The 27,934-nt window shown below is 43.3% G+C and overlaps 1 protein-coding gene across 1 annotated transcript in view; it reads right to left on the bottom strand.

Annotated features, from left to right (window-relative positions):
- Positions 1-27,606, bottom strand: part of stk10 (serine/threonine kinase 10) — a 35,181-nt gene extending 7,575 nt beyond the window's left edge. The window contains exons 1-10 of the mRNA XM_079284051.1: positions 27,253-27,606; positions 17,832-17,996; positions 12,571-12,619; positions 12,009-12,158; positions 9,758-9,830; positions 7,982-8,176; positions 7,307-7,388; positions 3,831-3,965; positions 1,511-1,834; positions 1,026-1,427 (exon numbers count right to left, since the gene is read on the bottom strand). Coding sequence (XP_079140177.1) covers positions 1,026-1,427; positions 1,511-1,834; positions 3,831-3,965; positions 7,307-7,388; positions 7,982-8,176; positions 9,758-9,830; positions 12,009-12,158; positions 12,571-12,619; positions 17,832-17,996; positions 27,253-27,411 — 1,734 coding nt within the window. The 5' untranslated portion in view covers positions 27,412-27,606. The remainder of the gene's footprint in view (positions 1-1,025; positions 1,428-1,510; positions 1,835-3,830; positions 3,966-7,306; positions 7,389-7,981; positions 8,177-9,757; positions 9,831-12,008; positions 12,159-12,570; positions 12,620-17,831; positions 17,997-27,252) is intronic.
- Positions 27,607-27,934: the final 328 nt, after the last annotated feature.

The following is a 27,934-nucleotide window of genomic DNA, read 5'->3' as shown; positions in this document are numbered from 1 at the left end:
AACACACGCAGCTCTCCTGTAAACACACGGATGAATTCATGAGCACACAGACACTGCTCTCAAATCATACACACTCACACACAAATGCGTGTGACCTCCTGCCCATTCACTCTGCACTGCAGGCTGCTGCTGAATAATCTGTTCTGGGAAAACGTTACACGCCACAAACAAGACACGACTCCACGCGCAGTCAGTCGGATTTCAGTCGCGGTCGGTCCATAAGCCTCCAGAAGCAGCAGAGTGACAATGAGCTGCATAGAAACTGCCATTCACGCTGCTGAATACTGGACTGTGCCCACACAAAGGGCATCTCATGGTCCCGATGAATGGAAAATGTTGCATATTTTGCTTCAGACATAAAGACACCGAGATAAATGATTAAACAGTGTCTCTCTTCCTAACTTCCCTATCTCACTGGGTCTGTCGGGCGAAGCACAAATTTTGTGATTACGGAAATTCTCCTTTTTTATTGGTGGCATTATCATGAGGTGTAAAAGAAAAATGTTTTTGTTGACAATGACATTTGACTTGTAGTTTTCACCCTTCAAAGAGTTATTTTAATATACTAAAAATGTTATCAATAGTTCAGCCCAGACTCACCAAATAAATCAATATTCAGCATGAAGCGCAACCAATAAAAAAAAAACGAATTAACTGGTATCTCTCTCCACAGCCTCCCTAAATGCAATGAGTAGGCCAAGCCTGATGGAAGACAGGCTATCCTCTGTTTCAGATGGTTAACACCCACACACCCCTAAACACAACACAATGCAGTTTCAGTTCCTCTGTGGGTGCCGAGAAATAGTTTTTCCAAGGAGGGGTTTACGGAGGCAGGGAGCTGGCTCCTTTACTCGCCTACGTCACCTCAAAGACATGTTTTCTGCTGACACACTTGAATTAATAAATAAAGGATATGCCTAAATCCCAGGTTCATTCAGCTTGACATTTAAATAAGACCAAAGGAATACTAATACAGGACAGATCAGGCTGCTTCAAGCGGAGACTTTTGCTTCACGTTGACTCACCCTTGCTGACATTGAGATGCTCTCCTTGTGGATCGACATGTCCATGCTCTCAGACGCCATGCTGCCTGAATAGGAGGACTGTTTATTTATAATCCCTCCAGCGATATAAGGCGAGCGCGCCTCTGCGTTTCCTCGCGTCGATGTCCCCTTGATTAGGCCACCATTTGGCTCGGGACGATGTGTAGGCACTGGGGTAGGAGCAGAGGAGGGCGCAGGAGTGACGGTGGGACTTGGGCCCGGAGTTGGTAAGCCTCCGTTAGCCACAGCTTTGCGCTCGTCCTCGGTCACCTGGACCTGGGGCAGCCCCGTGTCTGTTGAGTCTACGATGATGTCGACATGTTTTTCAGATGCCTCCAGCTGGAGAGATGGTGGCTGTTCCGTCTCTGGGGTCTCCACAGCAACCTTCAAATTCATTTTAACATTATTATTGAATACACCACAGTCAATAGAACTTCATTTTCTAAATCTAAAACTTCAAAGAGCACCTTTTCCTCCGATGTGGGGGTACTCTTCCCATCCTCGATACCCGAATCTGAGCTGGAGGTCTTGGTTGAGGCCTCGCTCTCAGATTTCTCAGACTCAAGAATGACATCATCGGCCAGTTTGTCATCCAACTCTTCTGGAGCCTTTAGAGGGAGATTCTGCCGTGGTTGGGGAACAGGGCCCACCATGATGGGGCCCGGCTGCTCCTGTGTTGGTGTGTTGGCCTCGGACCGCTTCCTAGGTCGAGGTGTTTGAGTGGTTTGGGAGGTTGCGGTGGGGTTTGGGGTGTCCACAGCCTGGTCTCCTTCCAAACTGGTCTGACTGGTCTGGCGAGGAGAAAAGTATTGTTGTTATGCGCTCATGTGACAAAACATTTGATGTTCCAAGTCGTTGGTGGTCTACCAAATGTTTAGCTCCAACTGAAATCACACTTTTTGTAGTCAAAAATAATGTCAACATATTGTAAATTAAAAGAATAAAAGAGGTATTTGGGTAAATGTCAGAAATGCATATTTCCTGAGCAGGAAAGTTAATGTGTTGTGTTAACTTGATGCGTTGTGTAGCAAGCTGCTGGCTCAGTGTGACCGACTACTCTGCCTGTGACAGAATGCGAATGTTACTGTCCTATACAAGGTTTAAAATGAGGTCTCCATCTACTTAGACAGGTACTGGAACGATATTTAGCCAAATAAATGTAAAGATACGGTACGCCAATAATAAAACCAAAACATTTAAAATACAAATTTCCTCCTTTTGGTTTCTGTTTTATTTTTCTCAAAAGGGAACAAATGGCAGCTGATTTACAGAGCAGCTGTGTGTGCTGTAGCAGACAAAGCAGATAAAGTCTTTTCGGCGTCCCACATTTAGTGAAGTAACCTTTGCTTTTGTAGGAATGTCATCATTCCTGTTTGGACTGCTTCTTCTCACACTACGGCTAAGATGGCTATCTGGTCTGTAACAAGTACACAGATAATTAGAGGGGTGAGAAGCCGGTGTAAATCATGGCTGAAAACCAGGGACGAGTGTTTTTAAATGGCATTGCTAACAAGAATTATGTGTGGAAAAATGAAGCAGTGGATAATCAAATTGGAAATCCAATCCCGAATAAAACTGCAAATAAGAATCAAATAAAAAGATCAAAATCTAGAAGCAGCATTCAGACAAGTGAAACACAGTCTATAAGACAAAGATAAATAAGAACAATCTTACACGATCAAAGAATACATTAACAACACTCACTAAAGGATCGACTAATATACCATGTAACATCAGCAACCAGAAGGGAAAGTATGCCGTCTCTGCAGTAATTATAGAAATTCTCAGAAAGAGGCCATCTTCACAATTTCCAATCAAATTACAGAAGGTTCCAGATGTGCGTTAGAAATGGAAATATGGGACTTTTATGGTCTGTAATTGTGAACACCACTGAAGACAAGTTATTTCAGAATTATGTGCACAGCCATCAAACAGAGCAATTCCACTTCTCGAAATACCTCTCCGCTGCCTTCCACTCAGAGGTAAACTATACCATCAGACATCTTCATGGTCTGGAAAGAGGAGTCATTTTCTAGCTTCAAACTGCACGATTACCATGGTGCCAAGTTACTCACCTAAATGAATGTAGATGTCATCACACTAACTGGTGACATTAGGGAGGGAGAAATAAGTGGGCAAACTACTTTTGTGAAGAGAAAAACATCCGCGTTTAACACATTTGTCTCCTAACAGCTTCCTGTTAGAAAGAGTATTTTTAGGGTCTTCTATCACTCTGCGTCTTTTTCTTTTTCTACACAGAATAGAAACAGAACAATGTGAAACCTAAAATAATGTACTCCAGCGGGGGTCGTTGGGTGACAACGTTTCTATACAGGAGCGAGGACGAAGGCAGCACCTATTTTTAAACGTGCGTGGGTGTGTGTGAATGCCAGTATTCCGGTTTCTGTTCCGTTGTTTGTGCCGAGGGCAAGAGGTAAACTGTACTCTCGTACTACTGTCTGTCACTTTCTAATCTTATGCCCTCTTTGGAGTTATGGATGGCCCTCAGTCGTTTGGCAGGAAGGCCAGGTTTACCACAAAATACTGTTCAAAGTGGTCAACAAGCAAATACTTCAAAAGCAGGGGAAGTGTGGTTCAGGCAGAACATGTGTGCCGTTTGTATGGTTGCATGTGCACGTAAATGCATAACTTTGTGTAATTATTTGCAAAGACTTTTTTTTTAAATTCCAACTCGTCTGATTTCTTTTGGAAACAAACAATGATGGAGAAGAAAATGAATAGACAGAAAAGAGGGAGAAAAAAAAAAAAAAGGTTGCGGTTTGGTACCACTGTGAGCTCCATGGCGTCGTCCTCCTCTCCTTCCTCCCTATTGTCCTCTATTTCCTCCATGACTTCAGCCTTGGCCTCGGCCACCAGCTCCCGCAGCGGACGGTTAGACGTCACCGATCTCACGAAAGGGTGCTGTGGATACGGGACAGAGGTGAGATGGTTAATTAATTAACAGTTAAAATGCACAGTGACTGGTGCTTAAATAGCTTAAACCAGTGTCTTACAACATGCTGTTCCCCCTTTCATTTCATGCATCAAATTCGGAGCATAAATCAGCTTGTAAACACGACAACGAGGGAAGAAAAGTAAAAGACCAGATGTGACGAAAAGATAAACACTAACAACCATCAAACAATTTTAGCTGGGGGCCAACTAAACACATTTTCCATGGATCAGAATACCATTGGACCATTGCTTGAGGGATGCTGCCAGTAGTTAACTGTCAATGACGAAGCAGGAATAAGATAAGGAACAGATGAAGGTAGGCTATGGAAACAAACAGTAATTACAGTCAGATACATAAAGTTGTCCATGGGGCTGCGAGCGGCTCCAGGAGACTTTCACTGCAGGGGAAACTCTATCTGCCACCTGCCTGTTCCTGCACAGCGCTCCCTTTTAATGGCACACTGATGTAGCACTGCTCCATCCAACATCATGCTCCTTAAAAGCAGGCCAGCTTTACTTTTACAGCTGCTAAAGAGAAAATGTGTGCGTTTGCCAGAGTGCAAACGCGGCACTAATAAGCTGAGTGCAAGGACAATAAAAAGCTAAATTAAGAGTTGAGTGCAGCTGATCATCAATTATTCAGATGCTTTGCAGCTGGCAAAAGGGAAAAGGCTACAAGTGGTGCTGGACCATGAAGTGTGCATAAGTCAGGGTGTGTTTGCACATTTATTGAGCAGTTGTTTGTGTGCAGGTGCTTGTCCTCGAAGACTGCATTATGCTTCAGCTTTTAACTTCTCTAATGACTAACAACAGGTCAGGTCAAACCAATTATTACACCCCAGTGGAAATATGAATATGTGTATAAATAATTCCCACTTGGCCTTCCTTATTTATTAAGAGAAGAGTAATGTTATGCTTGATTATCATGAACAAGCTCAGCAACTGTTTCAGAGGAGAGCGACACTGGTTCATTCAAGACAGTTCACCTGAATCAGACTCCAACAACCGCTTCCTGAGTATACACTCCAACGTGCTGAGAGATCAGCCATCACACGGTTAAAGCCAAACCAACCTGTGGTGTGTGGGTGTGTGTGTGTGTGTGTGTGTGTGTACATGCATTTAAGGGCATAAATAAATAACCCAGTACCTGTGCAGGGACCATCTACTGTAGGACTATCTCAAAGATCTCAACAGTAAAATGTCTTTAAGGACTTTCTTAAGGCTGGAGTTTTAGACGGAGATTCTTCAAAGCCGAGAAGAGTAAATTATTCCCCAGATTATGAAAGATTTTTTTGTCCAGTATCCACTCCTGATCTAAGCCTACACTGTTTAATAAAAACCCCTCAGGCACCATTAGAAAACCAACACCAGTCTGAGATTTCAGCCTCAACTGTTTATTGTAACAAGTGATTTCAGACCTCCCATGCTTAAGCTAAACACAGCTTCCTTGAGGCATATCAAAGAGGAAAGAAATGGCAAACAGTGCGATATTTCTGCCCTGTTAAATCTAGCTATGTTTTTTTTGACTGCCATTGCGGCTTAAGATGTGGATCAGTGGAGCCTATGTCCTCTCTTTTAGGTTTCACGTTGCTTTTGGACCCAAAGAGGCCTGTGATTTTGGGTCTTACATGCTTGGCTAGGCGTGAAAAGGTTAAACGTGAACAATACGGCCCATTAGGGGACCAGAGGAAGGGGCTGCATAAAGGCAGAATTACCTGTGAAACACTGACAGTGCACTGTGTGTGTGTGTGTGTGTGTGTGTGGTTGTACTTCTGTTTTTGTAAGGATAAATTTGAGTTTTAGTTTTGAGTGAGCACCTTTTTGGGAAAGTGAGGGCATTTTGGTCATTCTTCACTTCATAAAGGGTGGTTCAGCGGTTAAGACTTGCTTTTAAGGTTATAATTAGATACGTTTGGGGCAAGTTCTGGTGTTCGACAAGCAGTCATTTTGGTCTGCATAAATAATATTGACTTGACTTTTATTTGCCCGGATTTTGAATTTGAATTGAATGGAAGCTACACCAAAAACACTGTAGACAACCCTGGCCATGAGAAACCATGTGGGAGGAGAAACTATATTCAGTGTAATGAGTACAAGTCATCCAGATGGTGTCCCACCAGCCACAGTGACTGATACTGTGTCATGTTGTTTTGGAAACATTTTTTACAAGCACACATGCAGGACGGACACAAGCCAAGAGTGGCAAACCGTTTCAAACGAATACCATCTTAGAAACGCCTGATGACAAAGACTTTATGAATTTTGTCCTTTTATTTCCTCTGTCGTCAGTTGCGCACACACACCTCACACAGTTTAGCACCTACACTCCTTAAATATGATTCACTGTAATCCTCACGTTCACTTCCTGCACTACATCTGTTTTTAATATCCATACACTCCAACGAATAACAAAAGTCTGACCTAAAACTTCTCACATAGACCGATGGTAACTTCCAGTAAGCTGAATTGAATGCCATCATTGCATAACCATCTACAGTAAATACTATCTAACAGCCGTTAGGCGCAGCAGGCATGATAAACATCTAAAACCTCCAGCACGGCACCAAAGACCGAACCGCGCCCGTCTCTCCTCCCCCCCGGGTCTAGGATTTTCATCTCTGCCTCCCTCTAATTGGCCAGAGGTGGCGAGCTCATGGTAATCCAGACATAGCATTGGCTGAGGGTGGGAATGTAAATAGCTGGCGTTTCCTCAGCTGTGGGACAGAGACAGGAAACTGCCGCTCTGAGTTTGAACAGACACTGTGCTCGTGCTTTAATCCGCACCCTGTTCACTTTTTCTCTCATTTCTCTTGCTCCGTACTTCGAAAAACTTTTGTCAGAATCAATTCTCAGATATTATTGTTTTCCGTCATCAGCCTCCCAGAAATATCTTAGCAACCTAAAATCTTTGGCGCAAAAACCTCCATTGTCCTTAAGATGAAACTGGTGCTTGTTTGTAACGATTGTTATGGTCCTGAAAGTTTACTCCCCTTCCTTCCTTCCCTTTTTAGCTTTCACTTCACTTATTATGCCATCCTTCTCCTTTTCTGCCTGCTGAATTCCTTCCACACTCTCATACACGCCTCCTATTCCCCTCCCACTCACACGCCAGTGCCCTCCACGGGGGCACCGCCCATTTCCCTGGCATAGATCACTCCATTCAGGTCTTAAAATAGAAGATTAAAAGGCCCGTATATGTGTGCCTGTGCAAGATAAGGACAGAGCGAGGACAATGTTCCATCGTATATCAAAGTGCAGCATTGTGTCACACTTGCTCGGTTATAATTGCGCATTGCATCAGGGCCTACCTCTGTGAGTTGTGCTACAGTCGGACGAGTCTCTGGGTTTTTGTCCAAAGCTTTCTTCAGGAAATCTTTAAAGTCCTGTGACCTGGAGAGAATACAAGACAACGGTATTAATCAAGGGGGATGGAGGAATAACAAAAAGTGTGAACAAACCTTTTGTTTTGTGGGTCATTTTAGTGCACAGCTGTGCTTTGTACAAGAACGCATTCAACAGGAATGATGAGTGGGCTCCCCAATCCCGTTCAGCACCTGATTTTTGGAGCACTAAATTTGCTGCTATGGAACATTCAGGCTCATGACATTGAAAAATGACAGTTTGGCGCTCGCTTAAATCCTGAGTTGTTGCTATAGTTGTGGAAATGGCTAAATGGGCTGCAGGCAGAGAGGGGGAGGACGATGTGATGCATAGAGTGTCTACACTACAGGACACAGAATGTGCAAAAATGTGGTAATCGAATTTAAAAAAAAGGTGACGCAGGGAAATCTGGAAATCTAAAAAATATATAAAAGCTCTGGTCCATGTATCATAATCTATGAGAATAATGAATCGTGGATTGTGAAAGCGTTTTACAATTTACTGGTTGAAATATTCCCGTTGTCTCCTGCATTGTATTATATGGTGCATTTACATCACAACGTACAGCAGCTAATTCAGATTCCTTTTGAATGGATCCTCACCATTTGTGCGGCTGCTCCAGGGTGGGAGGCTCCGCCTTGGCGATCTTCAGCAGCACCCTCATGGGGTTGAGCTCATGGTGCGGGGGTTCAATCTGGGCAAGCTCAATCAGAGTGATCCCGAGAGACCAGACATCCGCCTTGTAGTCGTATGGAGCGTCCTTCATTGTCTCACACATGACCACCTCTGGGGCCATCCTGAGACAAAAAGGGACCATTTACATGGTGTAGGACACTGAAGCCTTAAGTTAACTAAAATGCTAACAAGTGAAGGCATGCTGCACATTTATCCTCAAAACATGCTTAATTGGAATAGTCAAGCTGTAGAGGTGAGTTTTCCCCTCTAGCATGCCATTTAGTGTATAATTAACCTACGTGTGTTAATGTTTGCATGTATACCTGAGCAGTATGTCACCTGTCTGGATGAAATGTGCGTAGAACTGTGTTTACAAGAGGAGGGTATTAAAAAGTGAAGCACACATATTTGTTCACAGTAAATAAATAAATAAATGGAAAATGGGCAAATGGGCAAATATCAACGTCCCATGCATGACGGTGCTCAAATGGCAACATGGGATCACTGACCTTTAGAGGCAGTTCATAGGTCTTACATGCATGCAGAAATTGCAAAGCAACACGTGACAGAACTAATAAGTAACTCAACTTGTTAAGATTTGACCTATCATATTGTAAAAATCTGTTTTGCCAAATCAACACAGCTACAGTCATATAAAAAAATAAAACAGTCCCAACATGATTGAATCATTTCTGATATCACAAAGATACACGTGTGGTATTTACAATAGTTGTATCTGAGCAGAGAGAAGAGTGTTCCTCTTCTCTCTTCTTCACTATTTTGCAGGTGGAAACATCAAGCACACTTCTCAAACTCAGCGCATGTTTGCTGACAATCTGCAGGATTGCTCTCTAACCCCCGAGCTCTTAAATGTACTCAAGTGCAAAGAAACAAATATGTGCTCCCCATTGTTTGTTGACTTTACTAATCAGCGCATTCAAGGGAAAAGTATACAACAACCCCGTCTGCAATATTCTGTTCAGGATCAAAAGAAAAATGAGGGCACGGCCATGTTTCTATTGCTGATCTGTGGTAGTCAATGGTTAACGGGCTGCATAACTGGGACAGTGGAACAAGGTTCTCCGTGGAGGTATAGAGGAGAGAACCAACAACATTAAAGCACTAAGTTGAGGTGTTGGGTTGAATCGAGTGCTGCAGGAATGAGTCCTAAAACCCACTTATTAGCACACTTATTACTTCTGCCAAATGCCTTCATGTTTTTTTTATTATCATAAAAGTAGTGTTCATTTGTGAAGATTATCTTGCTGAACAAAACGTGTAAGTATCATCAATGTATTTGCCACCTACAGCTTATTTTAGGCAGTAATCCAAAATCCAGTTTTAAAAAATCCCATTGGCTTTTTGTTGGGGGAAAACAGTGTGATACCAACTTCCAGGGTTGGCCAACAAAAAATGTGTGTGTATATTCAACATCATGTGTTGTGAGTGGCAGGAAATTTGTTCCCCAAAAGCCATAATCCCCTGCTCATATAGCTCATGTAGGGATGGTTCATATGTCTACCGTTAGAGATGTTGCTGCATGGTAAATAGATTAGTACATTGCAGACAATTAGACTGGTTGGATCAATTTGATGAAATATCTTAATAAAAAAAATACAAAACAACACAAAAAAAACAGAAGCTTTAATCCATTCTAAGACCATTTCCCTTAGTGCCCTGATGTAGAGTAATGTTTTACTCACCAATATGGTGTTCCAATGAAAGAATCTCTTCGTTGTAAGGTTTTGGTGTTTTTCGCAGATACACCAAAATCAGCTACAAGAATGAAGAGAGACCAGAAACAAAAAAGATGACGTGAGACAGTTGAAAGAAGTTCACTGGAGACATTTAAGAGGGACTAAAAGTAAAAACTTCCCCTTTTTTTTCTCCCTTTGTAGTTGACAAATAGTTTGTAGCTTGTAAAACTGTCATGTCATTGAGACACAAAGCCAGAATCATTGAATTTATAGCAGTGACGTTTCCCAAACAAGCGGCCCCCATTTCCTGCCATGACCCTCAGATTACAGGGGTGTTCTTTTCACTTTGGCTGAACATGTGTTTTTCTCTGCGAGTAAGAATATTACTTGTGGCATGCCCAGGGTTCAGTACTTGGCAGAGGCCTATACTCACAAGGCAGCAGGCTGACTGCTTCAATTACAAACTGGCTTCTGGTTCTATTACGGGGACTTAAGTGACTGTCTTGGTTTCTGCAGACTACAATTCAAATATCTTTGGCTTTACACTCAAATATATCATTTTAGACTGTTGCAGTCTAAACTTTTGCAGAAAGAACGTTTCCTTTATACAAAGACAATAAATTGCACGACCGTCGTTATCGTTCACCAAAAGTAGAGTTAAAACATTAATACCCTGAAGGATGGTAACATATTTAGGAAGAATCATACCAATAAGGGTTGGCCTTATGAACCCAGAGGTTCATATACACTTCAGTACATTCTGCATCACTGGGTTTAACATATGTTCCTTTGAGTAATCACGAAGGGTGCGTCTCTCAAGAAGCATTATTATGATTACACACAAATATTTCTACCATTCACGCCTAAAGGTTCCCATAATGCACCACTCAAAGTCAGGAATCAAACGAGTGCACAGTAACAGGTGTTTCAGTGGAAAAGCCCTTCAAACATGACAAGGATTCAGTGATTTGATCTCAACAATTTTACGTGGAGTACATTATTTCTGTCACTGTTTTGCCTTTGTTATTGATCATAGTATTGATAAAGCAGCATGAACAGTTGCTTACGTTTTTTATAAACATAAGGCAAAAGGTTTACAACTGTACATAGTGTTAAATGCCTTGTATCAGAGGTGGATGAAATGCATTTGGCCGGGCCTCAGAGATAGATAATTTGTTTGAATTAGCGTGTAGTTGGATAAGTTTGGAGACTGTAAAGGAGTCAGCGTCATCACTTAATGATTTTAAAGAGGCAACTCCCAGTGATTATAGTGAACTGTGATGTCTTGGGGAGGAATGTAAGGCAGTGGAAAAGGACTTCAATTTCGAATGACACATTTTGTTAGCCACTGTTCTCTGTGAGTTGGACATGTACTTCTTGTTGAAGAGAAATTTCAATAAAACCATGGACCAATTAACCATTTGGTATCAAATAAACTACAAAAAGCAGCCAGTTTCGCAAGGAAATCAGCGCCATAATATGATGTTCTAAGCAGTTTACAGTTATGCTCCACCGATTATCTTAAGATTGTTGGTCATCACAGAGTGCAAAAGCACAGAGACAAAGAGAGTAAAACATCATGCAGTCAAAAGAGACCAAAATATATATTTTTTGTTGTTGAAAGTTGTATGTCCGAGGATCTAAATGTCAGGCAGCCATTTAGAAACAAAACATCCACTTCCTTAACTTAATCTTACATAAAGCACGGTAAAACACGATTTTCCCTTTCCTGGAAACTACTCTAAACCAATAATCGCCGGCCAATGGGTTGGATCCACAACTTCAGCTGTGCAATGCGAAGAATGTGGAGAACTCTTCAAAAAGCCAATAAATGAAAATATGCTTTTGAAAACGCAGTTTTCCTTTTAAACGCCCACTTTTGATCCTCCTACAGCCCCGCAGGAGGTGTACAGGGCCTCTAACTTTGTGCGTGTGCGTGTGTGTGTGTGTGTGTGTGCGTGTGTGTGTGTGTGGGACAGCATACATGTGGCTGTATTTGTGTGTTCAGCCCATATACCTCAGCCACATGCATGTAAGCCAAAGAAACAACAGAGAAGTTCCAGAGAGAAACCTGTGATGTGCAATGGGAACATGGAGTTTATCTGAGAATTAGTTCCACTTCCATCATGTTAGCAGTCAAATGGTTTCTTGGTAAATGATGGGATTACTCCGGGATTTACTAATTTGATCCAAATCCAACCCACAAAGTCAACTGTGTACAAGCACCTACAACTAGTACAAATATCTAAACCCTTACCCAGTTTGATGTCCCCATCCAGCATGAGGAGGATGTTACCAGCCTTCAGGTCTCTGTGGATGATCTTTATGCTGTGGAGGTAATCCAGAGCTTCCAGCATCTGGCGACAGACCACCTTAATCTGCGGCTCCGTCAGCCCACGATCCAACTCTGAGAAGCGCAGGAGAGGAGGAGGCAGGAGTCAGGAGATGGAGGAGTTACATATATTAGCAGGGGAGAGAGGTCAGATAGAGAGGGAAATACTGCAGTTGGGGTACAGACAGTTATGAGGCTGTGGATCACTATGTAAAAACAGACCGGGGGGTTTTCCCACACCGGAGGACTTCAACGCTTCTGACTGCTTTCTAGATGCCAGACTGGTGAAGAATGTACACATGATCCTGTACGGAACGATCTTTTGTTCAAAGTTGATTCTCTAATATTTAACTTCCTTAATAAAGTCACTGCAGGTGTAGTGCCAGCACCGCTGCAGGTGTGGAACTTGACTCTCGTGACAGGGGAGGAAGGTGAAGTGCTTATGACAACATATATATTGAGAGAGAGCAAAAAGACAGAGGCCTACCTAGCATGATGGCATCCACGGCACCTCCGGGGCAGAACTCAATCATGATCTGAGGAATGAAGGGGGAGCTTTATGAATATGCAGTACAAACATAAAATTGACAGATGGCACCTTTTCTTTTTCAGGAGTTTATATGTAGCAACGGGCAGAACAGATCACAATTTGCGTAATAGTGAAAGTGTTGATTTGAGCTATGATAGACTGGGAAGTCTATCATATCTCAAATCAACACTTTCACTATTACGCAAATTGTAAATGTTGTTCGATACTGTTGATGAATTGTTTGTGATTCTGTGGCGAGAAACATTCAGCACTGATGGACCATAAAAGTTTGGCACTTAGCTTGAGTAATTTATGAAGACCTTAAATGAAGTGTGGCAGTTAAATGAGCTCAAGTTGATTAATACCGTAAGCATAAACACTCTACCAATGATGAGGACTGCGACTACCCAGTACTATTTCCTTTTTTTTTTTGCTCTTCATCAGTTAAACACTCTTTGACATCTGTGGTGAAAGTACTACAATACACACACTTTGCAAAGTGGACAGCTGGATTGAGACTTAAGTGTGTGATGAACTGTCTGGCACACACATAAATACCAGTTCTGCAGTGAAGTAAAACACAAACACACGCACAGAGAGAGCAAGCGAGCGAGCGAGAGAACACACTCCCTAAATGGTGGCTTGTTGGCAAACAGCAACTTCCAACTATTTCATTTCCTCTCCTTACATAGTCAGCCTCTCTCCGACATGCACACGCCTGTTAGAAAATCCTCCAAATGTTTCATTCTGGTAGAGTGGGCCCAAAGACAATAAAGCCACCACAGGATTTCAGACTACAAATCAATCCTAGGTTTGTGTTCACAGCAAACCTGCTGTGTGATGTCATTCTTATTTAATCATCAGAGTCCTGCTTGCTATGACAACACTGTCAAAGAGTCAACCTGGTAGTGGACAGGGTGTGGAGTTTCAGTCCTGACAAAGCCATACAAAGAATTATTAAGTACAAGAGGTGCAAACACCCAATGTACAGATGACTGTGAGAAACTCTACATGCGCACACGCACGCGCACACACACACACACACACACACAATGAGGAATGTCTGGCCTGGCATGCGGCTCTCCCGGTGAAACAATGTTCTTTTGTGAAGTTTGGATTGACAAACCCATTGGTTTTGTCACCCGTTATCAAGTATGCTTCATTTCTTCAACATCTCTTTTGAACGGCAGACAGCAGGGAGACAGTTTGGCCTGTGTGTTACACGCTCTAATGCTTCCAGCCTTTAAACATGCTGCATCACAAAGATCAGCCATCAGTGTTTGACCTCCGTTTCTAAAAACAAAGCTGTGACTTCAGTTATATTAAAGCACTGAAAACTTTATTCTGTAACACTGAATATTTGTGTCCAAATGAGAAACTGAAATTACAGATTTAAAAAAAGAAAAAAAACATTGAAAGTTGCAAATACATTTCTTTTTTTTAACTCTATTGCTCTGCTTTATTTGGATATTATTTGTGTGTCGTTTTAGATTCAGATTTTTTATTTTGTTCAATTTGGATGAGTCTAGCAATGCAGATTACCTTGACATTACCTTTTTTCATCATAGCCACGCCCACTTCAAAGAAGAAAGATTTTATTCAAAAGAAAAGTTGGTTCAAGATTGTCGTTTGTGTTATTTATGTTTTGTCAACATCTGCCACAAAAACCCATCATCGGTCGGGTTCATATAGTACCCCATTAATTTACAGTAAGAAGACATTTTACATTACCTGGACCAATTTACCTTGTATTTACCAATATATTTAAATTTGAGACACATTGAAATTTAGATTGTTAAAATGTCTTTTTCAACTATATCTCCCTGCAGTGCTGTTGAAACACCGACACAATAATCTAGTATTAAAGCGCTCCCGGAGTTTATTTCAGCACGAACAATTTCCTTATTCCTGCTCACCGCTAACCAAACACACCTTCTTTCCAATTGTCCCCCGTTTAAAAAACACCCACTGAATTAAATGAGCTGCCAGTCAGTAGTAACACCCTATGCTACCCAACCTAAACAGCTGGACATAACACTACTCCGTCATAAGCAACTGCCTTCCGTCAAGTGTCTCTGCAGTCAGATTTGCTCTCTCTGCCTGAAACAACTCTGGATGACGTGGTGTGCTGCAGAGAAGAATGTGCCCCGACTGGTCAAGCCACATGCAAAGCATACCGACTATGGGCTGAACACACATGCAAGCACAAGCTTTGCCTCACAGATGCACATACACTGCCCCCCCCCCAAAAAAACTGAATCAAATTAGACCCAGCCTACAAAATAGAAAAAAAGCTTTCAAAGAAACACAGCAGGCCCTGCTGACACTGCAGTGTTCCTGCGATTCACAGCTCTGTACCTTCACAATGATTTCCCACCTCATTTCGTCAGAAGACCAGAGGATATAAAAGCCTATTTGCAAACAATGACCCGCTTGGAAACGGCAGCATCGAATAAAGAAAGAAATATGAGCGTATAAAATCTGAATCACACAGACTGTTAAACATTGTCACACTATGTGAACATGACTAATGCTTGAGCGATCTGTGTATATGAGGCGGTGCCAAAAAAAAGGCACATGTTGACTTTTATCAATTCGCTTTCCAGTGGCATCAAAAGATCTCCTAGCGACCGCAGCCAGTGGCATTATGTAGACCTCACTGTCAGCAAATATTGGCAAAGGTATAATAAAAAAAGATTGAAAATAATTTCAACTTTACACTTTCTGTCATGTTGAAAGTGCATTTAATGGGTGAAACCAAAAGTTTATACCTTCAATCTAAAAAAAAAAAAAAAAAAAAAAAAAAAAAAAAACACTTACTGTGATACTATACCTACTTCATTAGATATGGCAGCATAAATCATAGGGAGGAATGTCTCAAAATAACGTAAATGTAATTTGCTTTTAAATGATGTGTGGAAGTTTTTATTGTCTCTTTTTCATCCGTTTAACAGCTCTCCCTTTTCCCTCTCTCTGCTCGTTCTACTGGGTGTGCTGATGTCAGCAGTCCTGTCCCCTGTTAAAGGCCCTCTTTTTCTCACGCTGTGGGCCCGGCTGCCCTTCTAGCCTCAAGACCAGATTGTTCCTGAATGGGAACAAACAGCCCTTCTCTCTCTTTCTTTCTTCCTCTATCCCTCTCTTACTCAGTAGAAAGCAGAACGGGTGGGTCAGTGCTGGAATGCATCATCTCACCCCTCCCCGGTCCACCCAACCGGAGGTTACAGAGGCCTGACCGCCAACCACTGGGCTGATTGTTGAGGTCCTGAGGCTAATGAGGTGCAGAGCTTGTTCACATCGTCATGTTTTATATAATTATTCTTCTACTACTCATAAGCCCATTTTGGCTGTGAGTTTCTATACTAACCCAGAAAAGTTGGTCGCTCTTAAAATACAGGCTGATCCACAGATAATGCAGAGAATGTCTAAGACTTCAAATAAAAAGGAGACATTCGTGTCTTAGCACAGCTTGGCAGGGAAATAGTTAAGTAAAAGTTGACACCCTGAAGCCAGCCAGCCACACACACACACGAAGCATGCTGTTGCAATGCTGCAGGAAGGGATGTTTGTACATTTGATTTATCAGCACAAACAAAGTCTCACAGGCTATGACTGATGGAGGACATTCACCTTCCAAACTCAGGAATTCCAGCTGTGGCCAACACAACCACGACTAGTTCTGCTCTGGGGCATAGCTCCGTGTGTGTGTGTGTGTGTGTGTGTGTGTGTGTGTGTGTGTGTGTGTGTGTGAGAGGCAGAGACAGGTCTTATTGGTTTGTCTGGTTTCAGTACTGTGACATTTCTATTGTAATTGGAGTTTGCAATGTTAGCCACTTTTTGCTGGTTATAATCCCCAAGATTTTCAACAAATCAAAGCCTTTTTGATACAATTTAATAAAAATGAAAAATGTCTTTGCAATAGCCATTCCATGTATTTGCTTCCAGTAACGATCTTTCTATGTAGTAGCTATCTTTGGTAGTTTCAGTGTGATCAAACAAAAACACTACTCCACATTAAAAATGTTCAACTGACAAAATATGGTGCGGCTTTTATTGTAAAGCTGTCACAAGAAACTATTCATGGTTTGTTATTCAAAAAAAAACAAATAGTAATTTTAGGCATTTTTTGTCAGCAGATAATTTTTTTGCAAGGTAGATATGGAAGCAGCAGCCACACAGAGCTGTTAGACACCTCCTCTCCTCAGCAAGGTAATGGGTAATGTCCGCTGTAGTAAACTGAACCTGCTGCTACCATTGAAACATGGGTGTTGCTCAATCCACTGCACTAAAATCGTACACATTTCAACTTATACAAGGTACTTAACGATTACTATTGTTTTAATAACTAAAGAAGGGTGACTACCGGAAAACACCACAACAGTTACATCTAAACTGTAAACCCATTCATAAGAACAGACGTGAAGGGTTGGAAAACAGAACACACCTTGTAATTCCTCAGATATTCTAGGTCGTGCCCCAGCATGAGGTCACGATTATTTTTCTTGGCCAGATAGAGAGGGAGATTACAGGGGGAGTTGAACACTTGAACCAATGAGCGAGCGTGGAGAAGGGAAAATAGCTTTGAGAGCAGAAAACACAAAGTTGAACTTGGTCTTCATTCTTGCTGTAACATCAGGGTGAGGATCGGGTCATTTCTGATGCATTATGTCACCCTGGTGACAATCCATTTTTCTTACCTTAATTATTCACCAGAGCTCTCATAGGTAGGGTCAATATACTCCGGATGAGATACTGTTGCAATAAAACAACAAGGCAGTCACAGATTGAGACGAGCCTGCCAACATACATGGTTAGGTTTGTTTTTCCGCTTCCATGCTGATCGTTAAAGTTTGTGTGCTGTGGCTCTGCGTGGAAAGGATGCCAAGAAAGCTTGGTGGACGGACACAGGAACTCAACACAGTGACAAGGCTACATCTTGTGAGCAGGGTACAGCGTGGACAGCAGATAAGGTTCCTTCGGTACACTATGCACCAGTCTAATACAACAGCAGCCTTGACCACAGTGTTGCCACATAGCAACATACTGTCTGTTCCAAGTACAGCTTCTTCCAAACTCAGCCTATGAGCGTTTTATGTCTTTACAGCACACTTGTATAATAGTGTTCAGTTGAGGGAAGGTGGAGCAGAAAGAAACGAAGGGTGTCGAAGTCTGTGGTTTACACTTTAAGCTGGTTTTCCAAACCAGATTCCTGTGACACCTACCCACAGTTTGTTGTCATGGTAAAATGCGTCAAGCAGCTTGACAATGTAGCGGTGGTCACATTTAGCCAGGATGTCAATCTCAACGATGTAGTCCTCCAGCTCCTCCTCACATTTTGTCTCGATGACTTTGGCTGCAGCCAGAGCTCCCGTCTCCTTGTTCCTGGCCTGAAGAGACGGAGAAAGGGAACAACAGTGAATTCAACATGCCAGACTCATTTCTAAAAAAAGGTGGAAATATCAAAATCAAACCTGACAATATAAATCTGTAAGAAATAAAGTTAATGAGACCACCAAAGAACTAAAGACATCCAACTTCTTGCATGTGCCTATGACTCTGCCGGGCTGGACTCTTCTAGCCCAGCTGAAGCCAAAGGGAATCCGAAACGTCAAGAAACACAGGACCGCAATTAAGATGTTGACTTACTAACATTTAGAGACAAAACAGGAACGGAAACTCCACACCCTCGCTGAGCAACTGGGGTAAAAAGAGGAACCACAAAAGCAGTGTGGCTAAATGAAGACACACAGATAGACGTTGGATTCCTCGTCATAAAGGGAAGCGAACGTAAACACGGGTAGATTGTTTAGTGCCGCATCAAAACATGCAGACCATGAAGGTGACTCAGAGTGAGGCACAAGGCGCCAAACCCATGATGTCCATCCTTGAGTAAGAGAGAACATTGTGACAGTAGACTGATGGGGTTTTGTGGGTAAACGCGACATTAATGCGCGCCTGCAGACATAACCACACTTTCAGTGCCACAGTTGCAAAAGCACCACCGGGGACGAGCAAAGACTGAACATGAGAGTTGTTCGGAGCCTCCAACATTGTCAGATCTTATGAAGTGACTCAAAAAAAGGTCAATGCAACAGGTTGTAAGCAATCAGGTGGAAAGTACTGCGTGTGTGAGAGAGTGTGAAAGGTGGTGCGAAAATATGTCTTGAAAGTGATATGCCATGGTGAGGAATGGAGGATGTACATGTGCACGTGTCCACCCGGTGACCTGGAGAACCACGACAGACTAAACAGCCTGGCGGGGGGGGGTCCGATGCCTCCACGCTTTTACAGAAGCTGTGGGAAAAAGCATCTGAATAAACAGAGCAAGGCCCGCAGCCACACACACTCGTCAACTCATTCCGGTTCGCCGTGACTGTATGCGTTTGTCAAACAGAGCTGCGGAGAAGCCGAACCGCCCCCGCACAGTGAGAGTCAACAGGACGTCTCCTCCTGCCACCAAATCATCCGTCATACAGTTAACGAGCCTCGGCAGTAAACACGGAGACACCAGACACTTTGCCTCCTCCGCCAACATCCCATCTCTCTGCTATTGTCTCCCCCCCCCCCTCCTGCACCGACTCGGTCAGCCTGGACAAACTCACCGCCTGGGGTCCGACTTCCTGCAGAAGTTGCTACAGACCCAGTGGGACTGTATATGCACCAACTGTATGCTTGTGTTCTCTGCCAAGTTTATCGTAACAAGACTATATTAAAGCCACGTTATCTGTCCCAGAACTCCATCTACCGTCTGCCCATCTCTACACCAAACAAAAGGCGTCCTCTTGATTTCTCCTTTGACTCTCATCATGAGTCAGGTTTACAGACCAACAGAATGATGGCCGACTTACTGTATATCTGAAGAAGTAGGAGTGTTGAAATGTATCTGGGGGCGTTTTCCAGTGAAACACTGGTCACACAAACACCTTTACATCTCAGTGGGAACACAGCTGAGGAATGTGCCTCTGGCCTTCAGATGGTTGGGGGGAGTGGACAAAAGGGTGCACTGAGCCTCGTGCTTTTTTTTTGTGGTGCCTTTTTTTTTTTTTTGCGTGGCACGAGGAATGCATTACGTCATGTGTCCTCAAGTGCAGCATGATGAATGCATGTTTGTTTACGTCTGCATCTGACCAAGTGTATACAATGCACACAGAGAGGAAATTACAGTGAAATGCCTCATTGTGCCTCACATGGGACCTCCTAACAGTGAGCGTGACATCAATGCACACGCGTGTGTGTGTGCGCGTGTTTCGGTACTTACACGCAAGAGAAATAATTGCAGGCGAGGCATCTAAACAACCTTGAAAAGACCAGCAGCAGCCTCTCCAAACACTGTTCTGTCATTTCAGATGAGTGAAATTAAAGGTTCATGTCTTCAAACTTTCTGCTACTGTTGTGGTGGTTAGTTCAGAGACTGTTGACCTTACTTCACATCCGGACAAAGCACTCCCACCTTTCAGGCACTTATAGCAGATATTTAGCATTCATTTCTGGACAACCAAAACGGCTGAAAGAACATTATATTTCATATAAAAACAGTCGGATTTAAGCATAACTGGGAGGGATACTGCATTTTCTGTACATACTAGGACGCAAGCCAATTGTTCTCACTTTAACGACTATTATAGCTACACAACTCATCTGAGTAAAACTGGAATTTTGCTTTTCCAAAGACACATAAACGTCTCTGCAAAGCTACGCATAGAAGGCTGTTATTATGGGTGAAGGTCGAGGAGCAAGCGTGCACAGTCACACATTCAAAGCGTCAACGCCGCGCTGATTGGTTGAGTCGCCTCTGGTGGGGAGTTGGAAATTAAAACGGAAAAGGAAAAGTCAACGTCACACAAGTTGTTCATAAAAGTAGAACAGAAAGGTGTCATTTGCCAACATGCAGCATAATCCCATATTTAGAGGAATGGCGAGTTGTTACCGGTTGGCACTGGAGGTACATTCATCATTCTCAATCCGTGTACACATAATGAAAATAAAGTGACGACAAAACAAAAGATCGCACCGAGAGACGGCAGATGTCACCGAGTCATCCAGATTATTAATATCACACAATAACTACCGCAGCACTGAAGTAGGGAAACAGTTGGCCGCTGTAGCCATCCCAAGAGAGAGAACTGTGCTTCGCTGCGTCTCACCCACTGACTCTTCACTCTCTCTAACTCTCCTCCAGAGGAGGACAACAACAGTCCCCGGCTTTGTTTGGGGTCTGGTTTCCATGGAGAGCAGAGGGACTCGTATCGGTCGCTCGCTCTCTGCTTTCCTGTTCGTTAGAGACTTGGCTTTCATGGAGGTTAAGTGCAAAAGGATTACTTAAAAAAGGACCCAACCTGGCAGAAAAACAGACAGTAGGCTCTTCAACTAATTGCCTTAAAAGACCAAAATATTGAAATATCATTGTAAATTCCAAGCTATCTGATATCTTATGAGACCACATGCAAGCTGTGACATTGACCACTGAAACAGAAAAGTGGAAGTATAAATCAACTGACTTCCACCGAAATGCCAAGATGTTTCCTTTTATCTTGCAGTGTGAAAGGACATATAAAGTCCAAATGAACAAATGAGGTTTACCTAAGACCAAAACAATGATGGACCTCCAAAAAGACAACAATTTGCATTTCACTGCAATTTCGACAAAACTTTAAGGAAACAAAGAAGATCGTTGCACCAACAACTACATTTTTCTGCATCCATTTCCTATTTTTTTCCGATATCCATGATGCTTTTCGCATTCTTGCCATATCCCCGAGTGTGACTCAACTCATTTCATCCTGTTTTTAATCCTCTTAGTGAGGCATATGTACAGCCCACACCTCTAACCTGCTGCCTCACTACTCATCGTCTGCCACTGCACATCTTTCTGTCTCACTCACCAAATATGCCCGTCATCCCTGCCTCTACATCTCCCCTCATCTGTCACATGTATTCATCCATCTGTTTTCACTAACAGTGCCGTCTGAAGGCCGCAATCCACGACCGAGAAGCTCGCCGGATGCCGCTCAAGAAGAGCTTTAGAAAGCGCAGATGTTAGTGGCCCATGTGTGCGCATACAAACATACTGTATGTACTGGCAGACTGAGCAAACACTGAGGCATAAAAGCACTCGGCTCCCAAGCACAGAGCAGAACCGCACTCAAAATGGTGCAAAAGCCTGCAGTGAGTTACAACATAACACTTTAACAATCAGCTTCCTAACATCTTTTTTTTTTTTACTTTTACAAAACACAGATTAAGGAGTCTTTCTCCATTCAGACTGCAGACTGAACAGAATGAGGGATAGTTAATCATGGAGTGAACGGACCAGACGACCTCCTGAAACTGGTAACTCAGAACTTTCCCTGGGGTCAGTCACCTCCAGGTTGAATGAACATACCACATGCTGACGTGTATTTTCAGCCCGTATACAGTGTTATCCTTTCTACCTTAACACACACACACACACACACACAGAGAGGTCCGTTCGGGGGAATGTGTGTATGCTCGACCTTTGCCCCGTTACCCGCCCCTCTTCTTTAGGCTCTCCCCGTGTGTCTGCGAACAGGAATGTGGTTCTCAGCTCCCACATAATGACAGCAGCTAATAAAACCTCACCTCTGACAGCAGACGCCTGTGGAAGTGATGATCTCTCACTTCGATGAACAAGGTGCACAAACCAAAGCATGTTGACCAGCTACGGATTTGTTTTACAGTAAAAGTTCGATCTAAAAAAGTTGTTTTTTTGGAGAGGTTTTATAACATCTGTGTCAGAGAAGTGGCGTACTGAGAACACGTGTACACGGGAGTTTTGATTAAAAGATAATTCTTCCTAAAAAGACACGAACACTGATCATCTAAATTTTAGTTTAATTTAATGAAATACAGTGTAAAATGTATCGTGAAAAAGTGCTATACCAGTGGCAAAAGTAAAAAAAAAAAAAAAAAAAAAAAGGTTTCATATGTAAACATGCACACTGGTGGCAGCAAAGCATGCATTCATGCATGTGGATGGGTGGCTAAACATGGATGGGGTTTTCTCCTAAATTACTGAAAAAACTGTTTTAGACTTGAAATCTAGTAGAGTAGTCCCCTTCATGTCTTAGCTCATGGCTAACTCTAGCCTCAAAACGAGGCACATGCATGAGTCTGTGGCTTCTATCAACTCTACAGCAAGATTATTTGTCTCTCACACAGCCCGCTGACTGCGTGAGAGCATGAATTTATGCATGGGCGTGAAGCACCAAGCAAAGTTCAAACTCAACACCCCGAGACAGAGCAGCGCCGAGTCTTTTCAGGATGTGAACGTTTTGATCAGCATTGCGAAATGTCCCATGTTGAAAAGCTTGAAGTGAAGGTACGAAGAAGGTCATGGAGGCAGAAAATCATGGCGATGCCACAGAGAGCCTTGAGAGGAAACAACAAATGATTACACGGCTTTCTGCAATGATTCTTACCTGTAAAAAAATGAGAATATGTATGAATCAGAGAAGCAAAAGCATGAACCCCATGATAGATGAGATCCCCTTTCCTGACTACAGCTTACAGTACCCGATACAAGAGTAACTATCTAGAGCTTATTTGAAAGAACTTCAGGTGAATGGCAGTTACAATGTGCTTTAATGTGAAATTCAAACAAAGAGGCTTTCCGCAAGTGCCAGTTATGAAGTCACGGCAAGGACGCCCAGCCTGCTGCTCCCACGCCCACTCAACAGGGCTCCTATCAGTAGCTGTGGGCCCAGCTGGTCCCTGAGATTAGACCCAGAGTCTGACGGTGGTCTCACTAATGGCACGCCAACATACGTCTTCGTGGCACTGCCGTGTTCTACATTGAGACGGCGGCATTTTACGTAAACCTTGTGGCTTTCCTTTGCAAAGAGGATGTTGCAACCTTTGCCTCCACCCCCTCAGTCATGACGACACCCAGTGCGTTTCTCTTCCACTTGTCTGAAGAGGATAGTCTTGTTTTGAGTTCCACCGGCTGTCAAATGCAAGTCAACACTTTTCCTATTTTGTGCCATAAAGCAGTCCAGGTTTCCTGCAACATCTGATCTGGTAGTTAATAACATCAGAGGCCAAGGAAAACTGACCTGTTCTGACAAGTCCCGTTATTCAAACCTTAGGTGTAGGAATTAGTTATTTTTTTAAAAAGCACAGGTTCCAAACGAAAAGAAAGTGTTTTCCCATGTTGCGATTGTGTACATAAGCCACATTGATATTCACCATGTTCGAGAGTAATGCGATACTTCTACAATATGTGGCTAAGTAAACAAAAGAAGTCCTCTTCAACAGTGCAAGTCCGCCGTCCTTTACCTCACAGACCAGCAGGGATAAGATACACTGTGGTTTTCAACCCCACCATGGAGATGTGACGGAGCGTAACCGTACAACCTGCTCGTGTCTGTGGAAATATTTTGCCAGCGGCAGCAGGGCAATGGGCTCAGCGGCACGTGGCCCATTAATTAGTGAGGGGAACCATACAACCCCTCCGTTTCATGCTTCAGTTGCAGCCACACACACACACACACACACCTTCACACACTCTTTCCAACAAGTTCAAGCAAGCATGGACTGAAAGCGCAGAAAACAAAGAAAACATCCCGTGACACATCGGGTTGACAGGAAGTGAGACATTCTCGTGCTATGACTTGACGTACAAGTAACTCAAGTGGTTATGATGACAGTGAAGAATCTACAGGGAGGTGGACACCATTGTGCAACATTTCAAGGCAGCACTGTCGGTCGAGGATTTGCACCAAAAGGGCATCAAACAGGATAAATGCAATCAAATCAAACTACTCATTTAAATCGAAAAGTAGCACCAGTTAAACTTCAACGAAAAGACTGATGCTGTCAATTTGTGACGTGTTCACTTGAGGCCAAAATCCAGCTGCCTTTAGTAAGGTTAATGAGTTGCTGTCAGACCATTCATGACGAGCGTGCTAAATATTATCATTAAACCGGGTCAAAAGGGGGGAAGCTGCATTTCCTAAATGTACAAATCAATCATAACGCGCCAGTCAGCGAGTACCTAAAGCTGCAAACGATGCACTGTTATCAAGACTGCGTCTGTGTCTTTGCGTGCCGTCTGACACCACCACACGGATGGTGAACAGTGAAACTGCAACCTTGTGAAACAGAGAACTTGAGAATGTCAACAACAGCCCGTTTGTTTCCTTCTACGAGGCTCTTACACACTGACCTCGCATTTAAAAACTAACACTCTGCATTTGGTTTCTTTATTCTGCCACATTATGTGTGAGGATGCTCAGTTAAAATAAATGTTGTGCACTGTTGAATCAGTTTTTCATATGTTTCACTCTTTCATGCGAATGAACTTTGAGTTTCAGGATGTGGATGAATCATGCAACTTAACCTTTTTTTTGGCACGTGAGCCTTTAAAAAACAATAACAAAGCGCAAGTTCAAATTCATGGGAATAACTTTCAGATGCCTGAAGAGATGCAATATTTTACAACCAAAAAAAAAAAAGGCTAAGATCAGATCAATTTAGAGAACGTATCGTTAATCCCGTCTTGTTCAACATGCAGACTGTCAACAGCAGGAAAGCACAGTTGCTCCTACAGGGTACGCTCTGGAAATAACGCAGAAAGTATTTGACAACTGAGGGAGGTATTGCATTGCATTGGATCCTGTGATATAAACACACGCACACTCTCGGCTTCATTCATCCTTAACACTCTCCTTACGCAACTAAGTGAGTTGTTATTCTCCCAATAGGGACATTAACCTTTAGCGAGTCAGTTAGACGGGAGCACTCTGTAGTCCCAACCAACGCTGTACAGTTAAAGAGGTCTGTGCTATAATAAAAGAGGCTGTCTGAGCAGGGGGGGGGGGGGGGGGCTTTGCCACATGCAAATGAAAAGAATTAAAACTTGTTGTGAAGAAAATTAGTCTTGCTTTTCTGCTGTCTGTAACAGCTCCACTGGTTTTTTAAATTTGTTGCATGCACCTAACCATCTGAAAAGCAGCCGATTTCACTTGTGATGGAGGTATCGACTCCCTTCAGGCCTGCTCCATCACAGACAACGGAAAACATGTGCGATCCACCACTCGAGAGACCTTTCCCTCCCACGGACGAGCTGATTACTCGGATGTTCGGGAGCTGCGAGAGGAAGTCCCCCCCCCCCCCCGATGCAGTCCCACGATTTCCTCTCTTGGCCATCATCTGCTCCCACTCTGCCTGCCTCCCCTCCATCTGACAGATGCAGGTGTTGGAGCTGTCCTCCTCCAACCCACTCAAGGAGAGGACACAGAAGCCAAAGCAGAGGCTTGGCACTTTAAGAGAGGGAAAATATAGTGGGGACACGCAACATGTCATGAAGCTTCGCCAGTTATTCAAGTTAAACCTGCCGATAAGCCACAAATGACCTGTGCCTTAGTTTGAACAGTGTGTCCCTCAATTCAAAGAATCCCTGCGTATTTATTAGCGAACATTTCAAGGATTCTTCTAACTTAAAGCACCTTGTGACAAGTCAGACCTGTCTTCGCTTCTTAGAAGCAACTCAAAGCACTGTTTGATTTCATGGCATACTGGTTGCTCCACTTATTTTCTCTACATCGTCAAAAAACTATCCACAGGACTCCTCACATGCTCGCTGTCATGTACAGTATGTGCCCCTGTTTCATTTACCCACTGCATGTTGTCCAGTAAAAACAAAATACCTAAAAAAGGTGGAGTCCTCTAAAATAAAAATATGCTACATTTTGTGTTCAGTGCAGCCCTCTGGTAAGGCATCACTTCTTCCACTGAGGCCCCAGCTGTGTCAAAGACTTTCACTGTGCTCCGCTGGCCAGTGCAGACACAGAGTGTCTGTGCATTGCCGCAGAGAGGGGACTGACCATGCTAACAGATCCAGATTAAATAATGTCTCTGAGCCAAGAGTGCTGCTGCTGCTGCTGCCGCCGGAGAGGACTGGATAGAACTAATGAAGAGGGCTTTCACTGTCACTGAGGCTGCTTCACGCTGGAGTCACAGCAAGGGGTGCGTATAGTCGGGTGGGTGTATGGAGACTTTTCTAAACCTCATCCTTAACAAGAAAAGTAGTTTTTACTGAAACAAGGAATAAAACAGAAGATGAAGAGGATCTCAGGATCAGGAGGATGTGACAAACAGAAGAATTATTTGTTTCTGAACAGGAACAACATTTCATTCAGAAGTAAACTTTTCTGTGACACCTAAATTCTACAGCACGGTGACCACCTGAGTTTGTTTCACAGTGAATCTCTGGAGCACATACTTGACACATTAGTCATAATCTCAGCAATGCTGGGATGGTGACGCATCCGACGACAGGTGATCGGAAGTTGTTCACACCTCCACAATGTGAACTAGAAGAAAGAGGGGTACACGTGGTGTGGTGTTTCTACGCGTTTCTATGTGTTGACGCACATAACTTAAAAAGTAAAGTGAGGTAGCATATAACTCACAATATTTCACAGACAAACGAAGAATCTTTCTTGGAGGACACAGGAGTGACTTATTATAAACTTCAGTATTCAAGATAGTTTCTGTGTGTCACTGAACTTGGCGACAGGTCTGACTTGTCCAATACAGTTTGAGATGATTAAAACTACAAACAGGGTGCATCATTACGCTGGTGTGGGTGTCACTGCCGCGTGTCTTTGAAATCGCACTCACCTTGTAGACTTTCCCAAACGCACCGTCGCCCAGCTCGCCAATAATTTCCCATAGATCGTTCGGATTGATGTCCCGGTGAACGTGCTCATACTGCTTGACTTTCTTTTTGATTTCAAGAGTAGGCAGACGGAGTATTCTGCTCAATCTAGCGAGTGCCATTATTAACAACGCAACAACATAAAAATAAAAAAGTATCAAAAGGCTCTACACGGAGAGCATTACGCACGCCCGTCAAAATCACCGAAATGTACCAATATTCACTTTCCGCGTTCACGAGTGAATGAAAAGACAGCTGAGCAAGTATTTCAAAACAAAAGTTGCTCTACAGCGTCCACAACAATCAGGTGCTCTGAAGGTTCTGCGCTCGTAATCCCATTCACAAAGTGCTGGACGCGCGGTGACCACCTGCCGCTGGAAGCACGATGTAGTAACCGCCCGTCTGACAGCCCGCCCGAGCAACTTGTTGCTTCGAACTGTGCGTCGACGCCCCACCTCGTTACTCAACAACCCCGCCCACTGCCGTCATGGAAATGTAGTTTCTTTCAAGGAACAAGCAATCGTCACCATCGCGCTGATGAGGCAAGAGGACTTCATGTCCGGGTTGGTGCGGCGCGTGTCCTCCGAGAACTGGAACAGCTGTGCCATTAACAACGCTGCTAAACTTCAAGTGGCGCTCTGGGGA

This window comes from Melanostigma gelatinosum (assembly GCF_949748355.1).
Source record: "Melanostigma gelatinosum genome assembly, chromosome: 14".
Lineage (NCBI taxonomy): Eukaryota > Metazoa > Chordata > Actinopteri > Perciformes > Zoarcidae > Melanostigma > Melanostigma gelatinosum.
This window is presented reverse-complemented; position numbering and strand designations above follow the sequence as displayed.